A 14,493-nucleotide genomic window follows, 5' to 3' on the forward strand; every position below is an offset into this window, starting at 1 on the left:
TCGAAAATACTATGTAAATAATCCATTACCTTTGATTCTCTTCATCAGATGTCACTTCCAGGTATCACAGGTCCATAACGAATGTAGTTTTGTTCAAAAAAGCTCATCATTTATGTCCAAAAATCTCCGTCTCGTTAGCACATGATGTAAGCCAGCCGGACTTCTCGTCATGAACGAGGGGAAAAAATATATTTCCGTTCGTTCAAACATGTCAAACGTTGTATAGCATAAATCATTAGGGCCTTTTTAACCAGAACATGAATAATATTCAAGGTGGACGAATGCATAGCCTTTTATAACGTATTGGAACGAGGGTACCCAACATGAAGTAGCGCGCCAGGTGTCTAATGGGACATCACCGTTCCATGGCTCTTGTTCGGTCAGATCTCCCTCCAGAAGACTCAAAACACTTTGTAAAGGCTGGTGACATCTAGTGGAAGCAATAGGAAGTGCCAAAATATTCCTAAACCCCTGTGTTTTTCAATGGGATAGGTTTAAAGTCAATACAACACATCAGGTATCCACTTCCTGTCAGAAAATGTCTCAGGGTTTTGCCTGCCAAATGAGTTCTGTTATACTCACAGACACCATTCAAACAGTTTTGGAAACTTTAGAGTGTTTTCTATCCATATATAATAAGTATATGCATATTCTAGTTACTGGGTAGGATTAGTAACCAGATTAAATCGGGTACATTTTTTTTTATCCAGACGTGCAAATGCTGCCCCCTAGACCCAACAGGTTAACACAGGTATACAGAATGGCGTCGTCTGCGTAGAGGTGGATCAGAGAATCACCAGCAGCGAGAGCGACATCATTGATGTATACAGAGTAGAGAGTCGGCCCGAGAATTGAACCCTGTGGCACCCCCATAGAGACTGCCAGAGGTCCGGACAACAGGCCCTCCGATTTGACATGCTGAACTCTATCGGAGAAGTAGTTGGTGAACCAAGTGATACAATTATTTGAGAAACCAAGGCTGTTGAGTCTGCCAATAAGAATGTTGTGATTGACAGAGTCGAAAGCCTTAGCCAGGTCAATGAATACTGCTGCACAGTAATGATATCGTTTAGGACCTTGAGCATGGCTGAGGTGCACCCATAACCAGCTCTGAATCCAGATTGCATCGCGGAGAAAGTACGGTGAGATTCAAAGTGGTCGGTAATCTGTTTGTTAACTTGGCTTTCAAAGACTTTAGAAAGGCAGGGTAGGATAGATATAGGTCTGTAGTAGTTTGGGTCTAGAGTGTCTCCCCCTTTGAAGAGGGGGATGACCGCGGCAGCTTTACAATCTATGGGAATCTCAGATGATACGAAAGAGAGGTTGAACAGGCTAGTAATAGGGGTTGCAACAATTTCGGCAGATAATTTTAGAAAGAGAGGGTCCAGATTGTCTAGCCCGGCTGATTTGTATGGGTCCAGATTTTGCTGCTCTTTCAGAACATCAGCTATCTGGATTTGGGTGAAGGAAAATTGGGGGAGGTTTGGGTGAGTTGCTGTTGGGAGCGCAGGGCTGTTGACCAGGGTAGGGGTAGCCAGGTGGAAAGCATGGCCAGCCATAGAAAAATGCTTAATGAAATTCTCAATTATTGTGGATTTATCGGTAGTGACAGTGTTTCCTAGCCTCAGTGCAGTGGGCAGCTGGGAGGAGGTGCTCTTATTCTCCATGGACTTTACAGTGTCCCAGAACTTTTTGGAGTTTGTACTACAGGATGCACATTTCTGTTTGAAAAAGCTAGCCATAGCTTTCCTAACTGCCTGTGTATATTGGTTCCTAACTTCCCTGAAAAGTTGCATATCACGGGGGCTATTCGATGCTAATGCAGAACGCCACAGGATGTATTTGTGCTGGTCAAGGGCAGACAGGTCTGGAGTGAACCAAGGGCTATATCTATTCCTGGTTCTACATTTTTTGAATGGAGCATGCTTATTTAAGATGGTGAGGAAGGCACTTTTAAAGAATAACCAGGCATCCGCTACTGACGGGATGAGGTCAATGTCATTCCAGGATACCCCGGCCAGGTCGATTTAGAAAGGCCTGTTCGCTGAAGTGTTTTAGGGAGCGTTTGACAGTGATGAGGGGTGGTTGTTTGACCGCAGACCCATTACGGATGCAGGCAATGAGGCAGTGATCGCTTGGTTGAAAACAGCAGAGGTGTATTTGGAGGGCAAGTTAGTTAAGATGATATCTATGAGGGTGCCCGTGTTTACGGATTTGGGGTTGTACCTGGTAGGTTGATTGATCATTTGTGTGAGATTGAGGGCATCAAGCTTAGATTGTAGGACGGCCGGGGTGTTAAGCAAGTCCCAGTTTAGGTCACCTAGCAGCACGAGCTCAGAAGATAAATGGGGGCAATCAATTCACATATGGTGTCCAGGGCACAGCTGGGGGCAGAGGGTGGTCTATAGCAAGCGGCAACGGTGAGTGACTTGTTTCTGGAAAGGTGAATTTTTAGAAGTAGAAGCTCGAATTGTTTTGGTACAGACCTGGATAGTAAGACAGAACTCTGCAGGCTATCTCTGCAGTAGATTGCAACACCGCCCCCTTTGGCACTTCTATCTTGTCGGAAAATGTTATAGTTAGGGATGGAAATTTCAGGGTTTTTGGTGGTTTTCCTAAGCTAGGATTCAGACACGGCTAAGACATCCGGGTTGGCAGAATGTGCTAAAGCAGTGAATAAAGTAAACTTAGGGAGAAGGCTTCTAATGATAACATGCATGAAACCAAGGTTTTTAGGGTTAGGGTTAGTCAACAAATGAGAGCACCTGGAGAGTAGGAGTGGAGCTAGGCACTGCAGGTCCTGGATTAACCTCTACATCACCAGAGGAACAGAGGAGAAGTAGGATAAGGGTACGGCTAAAGGCTATAAGAACTGGCCGTCTAGCACATTCGGAACAGATAGTAAAAGGAGCAGGTTTCTGGGCACAATAGCGTAGATTCAAGGCATAATGTACAGACAAAGGTATGGTAGGAAGAGAGTACATTGGAGGTAAACTTAGACATTGAGTAATGATGAGAGAGAGATAGTCTCTAGAGACGTTTAAACCAGGTGATGTCATCGCATATGTGGGAGGTGGAACAATATGGTTGGTTAAGGCATATTGAGCAGGGCTAGAGGCTCTACAGTGAAATAAGACAGTCATCACTAACCAGGACAGTAATGGACAAGGCATATTGATATTAGGGAGAGGCATGCGCAGCCAAGTGAATCGTATGGGTCCAGTGAGTGGTTGGGCTGGCCAGGGACACGGCGATTCAGACAGATAGCAGGCCGGGTCTAGCAAGCTAGCAGTTAGCAGGCCGGGGCTAGCAATTTAGGAGAAGGGCCTTAGAGGGACGTCACGATGGGGGAAAGTCTGTTTTTTCCTCCTTGTGCGGTGACGTCGATAGACCAGTCGTGGAATTAGTAGGGTTCCAAGTAGCAGAGGGGTTCAAGTCCAATTGGCAAAATGGGTATAGTGGTCCAAGAAACTGGCCGATGGATCAGCTAACAGTCCAATATACTTTAGATAGCTAGCAGGCTGCGGTAAGCAGAATGGGCCTTCAGGGAACGTCGCGCCTGAGGGGCCTGTTGGGATCCTCGGGCAGATTATGTCGGTATTCTAGTCGTGTCCCTTGCCCCGTACTGGCAGTAGAAGGGGTCCGGATATTGTAGCTGAGGAGTGGGCTTCAGGAGTAGCCCAGGAGCCCTCACCGGGAGATTGGCCTAGCATGGGATAGCTCCAGGCTAATTGGTGCTTGCTCCGGGATGGAAACATTAGCCAGGAGTAGTCAACCCGGGTTGCGGTTAGCTAGATGCGATGGTCCAGAAGAAAAGGTTCAGAGTTTGCGGTAGGGATCCTGGGATATGGAGAGAAAAATAGGTCCGGTATGCTCTGGTTTGAAACGCGTTGTACGAACTGGCGGGAGCTTTCTGAGCTAAAGGTTAGCTGATTACTGCTAGCAGTCGTTAGCTGACTGGTAGCTGGTAGCTAGTTAGCTTCAGTTGAGGGATTCCAGTTCCGATGCAAGTAGAAATACTTTAGAAAAAAGCTGATCCACACCACATTGGGTGAGGAGGGTTGCAGGAGAGTATTGTAATGAAACAGGCAGGGAGCAGGTCTCGAACCCTCGACCTTCAAGCCCGAGGTCCGGCGCGCTATCGACTGTGCCGCAAAAGCATGCTCATCCGGCAGAGTCGATTTCCGTGCTTATAAACCCAGGGTCATTACACCACTACTCCCTCCTTTCAAAGAGCGCGTCCTCGCGCTAGCTTGCTACTCTACGTCTTACAGGAATGCGCTCACCGGCCAAGCACACGCACTGTCGTGGATGCAAGGTCCGATCACTTCTGACACCAATGTAATGAAACAGGCAGGGAGCAGGTCTCGAACCCTCGACCTTCAAGCCCGAGGTCCGGCGCGCTATCGACTGTGCCGCAAAAGCATGCTCAAGCGGCAGAGTCGATTTCCGCGCTTATAAACCCAGGGTCGTCACAATATTTTGAAGTTGAGGTTTAGGGAAAATATTTAAAAAATGCTAAGAAAAATATATAAAAAGATATATACATGGGACGAGACAAGACAAAGACCTCTGACTGCTACGCCATCTTGGATTCCTAGCAATTCAAGTATTTTTAGCCTGATCTTAGTTGGTATGTCTAATTTTCTATTCCTTTTGATGGTTGTCTCTCTATGTCTCTCCCACCCTCTCTTTCTCTCACTAACTCAGGTGGATCTGGTAAACATAGGTGGAACAGACATTGTTGATGGAAACCACAAGCTGACTCTGGGTCTCATCTGGAGTATTATCCTCCACTGGCAGGTGAACACACACACACACACACACACACACACACACACACACACACACACACACACACACACACACACACACACACACACACACACACACAGAGATGAGTTTGCTTTGAGTGTACTGTCCACTGATGCGTCCATTTTCTGCGTCTCTGTCTTTTAAATAGTAGACCTGGTTAGGGTCTCAGACACGTGACAGGACTGGTATAATTGGTGTTCTACTTACAAACCCTCCTCTTTTGCCTGTCCCTGTGTCTCTCCCCTGTCCCTGTGTCTCTATCTGTCTCTCTCTTCCCTGTCTGTCTCTCTCTTCCTTGTCTGTCTCTCTCTTCCTTGTCTGTCTCTCTCTTCCCTGTCTGTCTCTCTCTTCCCTGTCTGTCTCTCTCTTCCCTGTCCCTGTGTCTCTATCTGTTTATCTCTCTCCCCTGTTCCTGTCCCTGCCTGTCTCTCTCTCTCCCCTGTCCCTGTGTATCTGTCTCTCTCTCCCCGGTCTGTCTCTCTCTCCCCTGTCCCTGTGTCTCTATCTGTCTCTCTCTCCCCTGTCCCTGTGTCTCTATCTGTCTCTCTCTCCCCTGTCCCTGTGTCTCTATCTGTCTCTCTCTCCCCTGTCCCTGTGTCTCTATCTGTCTCTCTCTCCCCTGTCCCTGTGTCTCTATCTGTCTCACCCTCCCCTGTCCCTGTGTCTCTATCTGTCTCTCTCTCCCCTGTCCCCGTGTCTCTATCCCCTGTCTGTCTCTCTCCCCCTTGTCCCTGTGTCTCTATCTGTCTCTCTCTCTCCCCTGTTCCTGTCCCTGCCTGTCTCTCTCTCCCCTGTCCCTGTGTATCTGTCTCTCTCCCCTGTCTGTCTCTCTCTCCCCTGTCCCTGTGTCTCTATCTGTCTCTCTCTCCCCTGTCCCTGTGTCTCTATCTGTCTCTCTCTCCCCTGTCCCTGTGTCTCTATCTGTCTCTCTCTCCCCTGTCCCTGTGTCTCTATCTGTCTCTCTCTCCCCTGTCCCTGTGTCTCTATCTGTCTCACCCTCCCCTGTCCCTGTGTCTCTATCTGTCTCTCTCTCCCCTGTCCCCGTGTCTCTATCCCCTGTCTGTCTCTCTCCCCCTTGTCCCTGTGTCTCTATCTGTCTCTCTCTCTCCCCTGTTCCTGTCCCTGCCTGTCTCTCTCTCCCCTGTCCCTGTGTATCTGTCTCTCTCCCCTGTCTGTCTCTCCCCTGTCCCTGTGTCTCTATCTGTCTCTGTCTCTCCCCTGTTTCTGTGTCTCTCTCCCCTGTCTATATGTATGGTCCCTCTCAGGTGAAGGATATCATGAAGGACATCATGTCCAACCTGCAGCAGACCAACAGTGAGAAGATCCTGCTGAGCTGGGTGAGGCAGTGTACCCGCTCCTACCAGGACCACGTCAACGTGCTCAACTTCACCACCAGCTGGGCCGACGGACTGGCCTTTAACGCCATCCTGCACCGCTTCAGGTCAGGGGTCAGGGGGCACGGGGGCCAGGGGATGTTCCGGTAGCAACAGTGTCACCCTAATGGTTGTATATCTATCCAACAGTATACTGTTTAGATCAGGGCTTTCCAACCGTGTTCCTGGCGAGTTACCCGTCTGTAGGTTTTCACTCCAACCGTGTTCCTGGAGAGTTACCCGTCTGTAGGTTTTCACTCCAACCGTGTTCCTGGAGACTTACCCTTCTGTAGGTTTTCACTCCAACCGTGTTCCTGGAGAGTTACCCGTCTGTAGGTTTTCACTCCAACCGTGTTCCTGGAGAGTTACCCTTCTGTAGGTTTTCACTCCAACCGTGTTCCTGGAGAGTTACCCGTCTGTAGGTTTTCACTCCAACCCTGTTCCTGGAGAGTTACCCGTCTGTAGGTTTTCACTCCAACCCTGTTCCTGGAGAGTTACCCTTCTGTGGGTTTTCACTCCAACCGTGTTCCTGGAGAGTTACCCGTCTGTAGGTTTTCACTCCAACCGTGTTCCTGGAGAGTTACCCGTCTGTAGGTTTTCACTCCAACCGTGTTCCTGGAGAGTTACCCGTCTGTAGGTTTTCACTCCAACCGTGTTCCTGGAGAGTTACCCGTCTGTAGGTTTTCACTCCAACCGTGTTCCTGGAGAGTTACCCTTCTGTAGGTTTTCACTCCAACCGTGTTCCTGGAGAGTTACCCGTCTGTAGGTTTTCACTCCAACCGTGTTCCTGGAGAGTTACCCGTCTGTAGGTTTTCACTCCAACCCTGTTCCTGGAGAGTTACCCGTCTGTAGGTTTTCACTCCAACCTCAGTTGTAACTAAACTGATTCAGCTTACAAATCAGATAATTATTATACTGAACAAAAATATAAACGCAACATGTAAAGAGTTGGTCCCATGATTTAATGAGCTGATATAAAAGATCCCAGAAATGTTCCATACCCACAAAAAGCTTATTTCTCTTAAATGTTCTACACAGATTTGTTTTCATCCCCGTTAGTGAGCATTTCTCCTTTTGCCAAGATAATCCATCCACCTGACAGTTGTGGCATATCAAGAATCTGATTAAACAGCATGATCATTACACAGGTGCACCTTGTGCTGGGGACAATACAAGGCCACTCTAAAATGTGCCGTTTTGTCACACAGCACAATGCCACAGATGTCTCAAGTTTAAAGGGAGCATGCAATTGACATGCTGACTGCAGGAATGTCCACCAGAGCTGTTGCCAGATAATTGAATGTTAATTTCCTTACCATAAGCCGCCTCCAACGTAATTTTAGAGAATTTAGCAGGACGTCCAAACGGCCTCACAACCGCATACCACGTTTAACAATGCCAGGCCAGGACCTACACATCCGGCTTCTTCACCTGCGGGATCGTCTGAGACCAGCCACCCAGACAGCTGATGAAACTGAGGAGTATTTCTGTCTGTAATAAAGCCCCAGAGTTGGAGTGAAAACCTACAGGACGGTAGCTCTCCAGGAACAGGGTTGGAGTGAAAACCTACAGGACGGTAGCTCTCCAGGAACAGGGTTGGAGTGAAAACCTACAGGACGGTAGCTCTCCAGGAACAGGGTTGGAGTGAAAACCTACAGGAGGGTAGCTCTCCAGGAACAGGGTTGGAGTGAAAACCTACAGGATGGTAGTTCTCCAGGAACAGGGTTGGAGTGAAAACCTACAGGATGGTAGCTCTCCAGGAACAGGGTTGGAGTGAAAACCTACAGGAGGGTAGCTCTCCAGGAACAGGGTTGGAGTGAAAACCTACAGGACGGTAGCTCTCCAGGAACAGGGTTGGAGAGCCCCGGTCTAGAGGTCTCGTTCTGTATACCAAGACCAGGACAGTGGAAATGTTGAAAATGTTTGTTTTGTGGACATTTTCAGTGTAGAAGGTGGTAAAATATGTACAAGTGAAATTCTAAACCTTGCCCCTAAACGCTACTGCTTTCACCTCAATCCAGCAGCAAGCAGCTCATTCAACACAGCGACCAGACCATGCTTATCTCAGCATTTAAATAAGTCCAATTCCACCTCACTGGAGTTGAGAAAGAGGCTCTAAATAGCAGAGAAAGAGGCTCTAAATAGCAGTGTATGAGGCCCTATCTGGCCTCCTGGCTGTGTTTGCTCTGAGGGTCTCTCTCTCTCTCTGTGTGTGTGTGCGTGTGCGTGTGTGTCAGCCCGAGGCTGTGTCACTGGGGAAAGGTCACAGCAGCCATGGCGGGGTAACTGCTTGTGTGGCGTGTGTGAACACAGCTCGCCTCGCCATGTTTACACCTGTCATGTCACAGATTGTGTGGATTTGACCCTGTGTGTGTGTATCAATCAATCACATTTTATTTGTCACATGCTTCAGAAACAACAGGTGTAGTCTAACAGTGAAATTACTTACGGGTCCTTTTCCATCAATGCAGAGTGTCTGTTTTCTAACAATGTTTTTGCTTTGCCATTATGGGCTATTGTGTAGTTTGAAAAAGCGATTTAATCCATTTTAGATAAGACTGTAACATAGTAAAATTTGGAAATAATCAAGGGGTCTGAATAGTTTCCGAATGCACTGTATAGATACAGTATATATAGATGTGATGGGATGTATAGACATTATGGATAGAATATGTAGTATATCTGAAGAATACGTTGATAGAATAGTATATGTACAGTTGTATAGTTGAATAGTATATAGACATTAAGTACTCTTATGTATGAAACACTGGATCTATCACACAGAGTATTCTATGAAAATAACTGGTTCTTTGCAAGGAAACTACTTGGGGAATGTTGTTAGGAGCTCGGAGGCCTTGATTTGATGTTGATTGAATGTTGACTTGATGCTGCTGGTGTGTTGTTTCTCCAGGCCCAATGTGTTGAGCTGGGACAGGGTTCTGAGCCTCAGTCCAGTGGAGAGACTGGACCATGCCTTTGCTGTAGCCAAAGACCAGCTGGCCATAGAGAGACTACTGGACCCTGAAGGTACAAATAAAAATGGAGGAGAGTGTGTGTGTATGTATGTATGTATGTATGTGTGTGTGTGTGTGTGTGTGTGTGTGTGTGTGTGTGTGTGTGTGTGTGTGTGTGTGTGTGTGTATATATATATATATATTAGTTTTTATATATAGTTTAGTTTCAAACTATGTATATACTATACATACTATACATACATACTATACTATACATATACACTACCGTTCAAAAGTTTGGGGTCACTTACGAATGTCCTTATTTTTAAAACAAAAGCAATTTTTTTGGTCCATTAAAATAACATCAAATTGATCAGAAATACAGTGTAGACATTGTCAATGTGGTAAATGACTATTGTAGCCGGAAACGGCAGATTTTTTTATGGAATATCTACATAGGCGTACAGAGGCTCATTATCAGCAACCATCACTCCTGTGGTCCAATGGCACGTTGTGTTAGCTAATCCAAGTTAATCATTTTAAAAGGCTAATTGATCATTAGAAAACTCTTTTGCAATTATGTTAGCACAGCTGAAAACGGTTGTTCTCATTAAAGAAGCAATAAAACTGGCCTTCTTTAGACTAGTTGAGTATCTGGGGCATCAGCATTTGTGGGTTCGATTACAGGCTCAAAATGGCCAGAAACAAAGACCTTTCTTCTGAAACTAGTCAGTCTATTCTTGTTCTGAGAAATGAAGGCTATTCCATGTGAGAAATAGCCATGAAACTGAAGATCTCGTACAACGCCGTGTACTACTCCCTTCACAGAACAGCACAAACTGTCTCTAACCAGAATAGAAAGAGGAGTGGGAGGCCCCGGTGCACAACTGAGCACTAGGACAAGTACATTAGTGTCTAGTTTGAGAAACAGACGCCTCACAAGTCCTCAACTGGCAGCTTCTTTAAATAGTACCCGCAAAACACCAGTCTCAACGTCAACAGTGAAGAGGCGACTCCGGGATGCTGGCCTTCTTGGCAAAGTTGCAAAGAAAAAGCCATGTCTCAGACTGGCCAATAAAAATAAAAGATTAAGATGGGCAAAAGAACACAGACACTGGACAGAGGAAGATTGGAAAAAGTGTTATGGACAGACTAATCTAAGTTTGAGGTGTTCGGATCACAAAGAAGAACATTCGTGAGATGCAGGAAAAAATGAAAAGATGCTGGAGGAGTGCTTGACGCCATCTGTCAAGCATGGTAGAGGCAATGTGATGGTCTGGGGGTGCTTTGGTGGTGGCAAAGTGGGAGATTTGTACATGGTAAAAGGGATCTTGAAGAAGGAAGGCTATCACTCCATTTTGCAACACCATGCCATACCCTGTAGACGGCGCTTAATTGGAGCCAATTTCCTCCTACAACAGGACAATGACCCAAAGCACAGCTCCAAACTGTGCAAGAACTATTCAGGGAAGAAGCAGTCAGCTGGTATTCTGTCTATAATTGAGTGGTCAGCACAGTCACCAAATCTCAACTGTATTGAGCTGTTGTGGGACCAGCTTGACCGTATGGTACGTAAGAAGTACCCATCAAGCCAATCCAACTTGTGGGAGGTGCTTCAGGAAGCATGGGGTCAAATCTCTTCAGATTACCTCAACAAATTGACAACTAGAATGCCAAAGGTCTGCAAGGCTGGAATTTCTGCAAATGGAGGATTCTTTGACGAAGCAAAGTTTGAAGGACACAATTATTTCAATTAAAAATCATTATCCATAACCTTATATTTCCTATTCATTTTGCAACTAATTTCATATATGTTTTCATGGAAATCAAGGACATTTCTAAGTGACCCTAAACTTTTGAATGGTAGTGTATATAAGGAACACCTTCCTATTATTGAGGTGTACCTCCCCCCAGCCTCAGTTTGTCGGGGCATGGACTCTACAGGGTGCCACGCTTTCCACAGGGATGCTGGCCCATGTTGACTCCAATGCTTCCCACAGTTGTGTCAAGTTTGCTCGATGTCCTTTGGGTGGTGGACCATTCTTGATAAACACAGGAAACTGTTGAGCATGAAAAACCCAGCAGCATTGCAGTTCTTGACACAAACCGGTGCGCCTGGCACCTACTACCAGACCCTGTTCAAAGGCACTTTACATTTTTTGTCTTGCCAATTCCCCCTCTGAATAGCACACATACACAATCCATGTCTAAATTGTCTCAAGGTTTAAAAATCATTCTTTAACCCGTCTCCTCCCCTTCATCTACACTGATTGAAGTGGATTTAACAAGTTACATCAATAGGGGATCATAGCTTTCACCTGGTCAATCTATGTCATGGAAAGAGCAGGTGTTCTTAATGTTTGTATACTATAGACTTACTTTAGTATATATAGTGTATGTGGACACACGTAAAAATCGTCCTCGGTTGCAACACTCACTACCGAGTTCCAAACTGCCTCTGGAAGAAACGTCAACACAAGAACTGTTAGTCGGGAGCTTCATGAAATGGGTTTCCATGGCCGAGCAGCCGCACACAAGCCTACGATCATCATGCACAATGTCAAGCATCGGCTGGAGTGGTGTAAAGCTCACTTATATTGGACTCTGGAACAGTGGAAACGCGTTCTCTGGAGTGATGAATCACCATCTGGCAGTCCGACGGACGAATTTGATGTTGGCGGATGCCAGGAGAACACTACCCACCCCAATGCATAGTGCCAACTGTAATGTTTGGTGGAGAAGGAATAATGGTCTGGGGCTGATTTTTATGGTTCGGGTTAGGCCCCTTAGTTCCAGTGACAGGAAATCTTAACGTTTACATCATATAATGACATTCTAGAAGATTCTGTGCTTCCAACTTTGTGGCAACAGTTTGGGGAAGGCCCTTTCCTGTTTCAACATGACAATGCCCCCATGCACAAAGTGAGGTCGATACAGAAATGGTTTGGGATGAATTGGAACGCTGACTGCGAGCCAGGGCTAATCACCCAACATCAGTGCCCAACCTCACTAATTCCCTTGTGGCTGAATGGAAGCAAGTCCCCTCAGCAATGTTCCAACATCTAGTGGAAAGCCTTCCCTAGAAGAGTGGAGGCTGTTAAAGCAGCAAAGGGGGGACCAACTCCATATTAATGCCCATGATTTTGGAATGAGATGTTTGACGACCAGGTGTCCACATACCTTTGGTCATGTAGTGTATATATTTTGACTTTTCACAGACATACATATATCACAGTCCTATGTTTTTACGGGCAAGTGATCGGTTTTATGTCTTTACCAGTTCTTACATATCTGACGTTATGTTTGTGTAGTTCTGGGTATACACACACACACACGCTGTTATGTCATGCCTGTAGAGCAAGCCATCATGAACCATGTGGAACTACACAGCATGCCTTGGCCTCTCTCTCTCTCTCTCTCTCTCTCTCTCTCTCTCTCCTCTCTCTCTCTCTCTCTCTCTCTCTCTCTCTCTCTCTCATTCCCCTGACATTGTTCTTCTCCTACTCTTCTTTTGCTCCTTCCTTTCCCTCTTTAATTTCCCTATCCCCCTTGTCTGATCCTCTTATATCTGTCTCGCTCCCTCTCCTCTTTCCTCCCTCCCCCTCTACCCCATCTCCTCTTCCTTTCGCTCTCAGACGTGGCAGTTCAGTTGCCAGATAAGAAGTCCATCATCATGTATGTGACGTCCCTGTTTGCTGTCCTGCCTAAAGATGTGACTATGGAAGCCATCAGAGAGGTGGAGACCTTGCCCCGCAGATACAAGGTGGAGCCTGACGAGAGCAAGGCCCTCTGCAGAGCACAGGTACAATCAGTTCAACAGGCCAGAGCTTACATTAGCTGTTTACCGCTGATGGTATTACATGGCAGTATAACATGATAATAAACTGACACGAGCCATGCTGATGTAGAGGCCAGGCTGATGCTAAAACCTATCTTCATACATCGTATAACATGCGCTTCGTAAACTAGAGTTGTATTACAAAGACTGTGGTGTGAATCCAACTCGATCAGTCCCATCTTCGCTCAGTGTCTCTGGCTGTATCAGAATGAGTGAGTTCAGCTGACAGACCCTGCTTCTCTCTCTGTGTACTGTAGCTGGCAAGAATGAGTCACCCCTCTGCTTCAAAGACCCACTCCGCCAGTCCTCCAGTCTACTCCCAGTTACTCTGCTAATGAAAAGCTCTGCTGGAGCTCCCTGAGTAGAGTAGGAACGGGGGAAGTGACTCACCCCACTCCACACCCCTCCTCATTCTAAAAATGGCCTTCAATGTTAGAGAGAGAGAGAGAATGTCTCCAAAGGAGTAGGGAATAATATATCATTTGTCTAAATTCAGTTGACATGAATTTTCGATGCCACATCTAACATGCTGCTAGTCTTTATCCTTCTATCACACCAGTCAGTTCTCTGACATATCACTGAATTTAGCAGGGGAATAATGCTATTTATTTGGGTAAGTACCCCTGGCATGCAAGTGTTATGGAGGGGAGAATATTTCTGTGTAACTTCCTGCTCTTAATTTCCACAATTTAAGTGTTTTGTGGACTTCTCCCAGGTGGAAGGCGAATGGCCCTAAACCAGTCTTTATTGCCCTCGGATGAAAACTTCCCACGCTTGGAGAGAGCTCTGGAAAAGTATATTTTAACAGGGCTAGAGTGGTCCAATGAGGGTTGACTTTCCTGGCACATATGCTGTCCCCACAGGAAGTGATATTGGTGGTTGGATACAGAAGGAAGGATGAACAGGGAAAATCTCTGTGCTTTTCTGTGTGTGTTTTACCACATCATAATGCTTTCAATGCAGAGTTAAAAAAATCAGTTTACACTTTTACTGTCATGACATTGTTTGTTGCGTTAATTTGTATTTTCTCATCAGAAGTTATTAGCTTGCTGAAAACATTGAACAATCTTTGCACCCTGGACTGAACTCACATTGAGGATTGTGATGCATTACAAGCTATATTAACACTTCTATATTACATTAAACTATGAATGCACCAACACAGTTGAAGAATATCATATGGAGATAACTAAGTGTTCTCCACAACCAAACCACAGATATTTTATAGCCATTAAAGTGAATAAGTAGAGCCAGGCTTCATAGGCTTATAGCGCTCTCTCTCTCTCTCTCTCTCTCTCTCTCTCTCTCTCTCTCTTTCTCTTTCTCTTTCTCTCTCTGTCTTTCTCTTTCTCTCTCTGTCTCTCTCTCTCTGTCTTTCTCTCTCTCTCTCTCTCTCTCTCTCTCTCTCTCTCTCTTTCTCTGTGTCTCTCTCTCTCTCTCTCTCTCTCTCTCTCTGTGTCTCTCTCTCTCTCTCTGTCTCTCTCTGTCTCTCTGTCTCTCTTTCTCTCTCTCT

The 14,493-nt window shown here is 46.0% G+C and overlaps 1 protein-coding gene across 1 annotated transcript in view; it reads left to right on the forward strand.

Annotated features, from left to right (window-relative positions):
* utrn (utrophin) overlaps positions 1-14,493 on the forward strand; it is a 278,656-nt gene that overhangs the window by 28,997 nt on the left and 235,166 nt on the right. The window contains 4 exon segments of the mRNA XM_014205596.2: positions 4,711-4,803; positions 6,081-6,256; positions 9,100-9,215; positions 12,778-12,944. Of these exon segments, the coding sequence (XP_014061071.1) occupies positions 4,711-4,803; positions 6,081-6,256; positions 9,100-9,215; positions 12,778-12,944 (552 nt within the window).

Source organism: Salmo salar, chromosome ssa06, assembly GCF_905237065.1.
Source record: "Salmo salar chromosome ssa06, Ssal_v3.1, whole genome shotgun sequence".
In the NCBI taxonomy this organism is placed as follows: domain Eukaryota; kingdom Metazoa; phylum Chordata; class Actinopteri; order Salmoniformes; family Salmonidae; genus Salmo; species Salmo salar.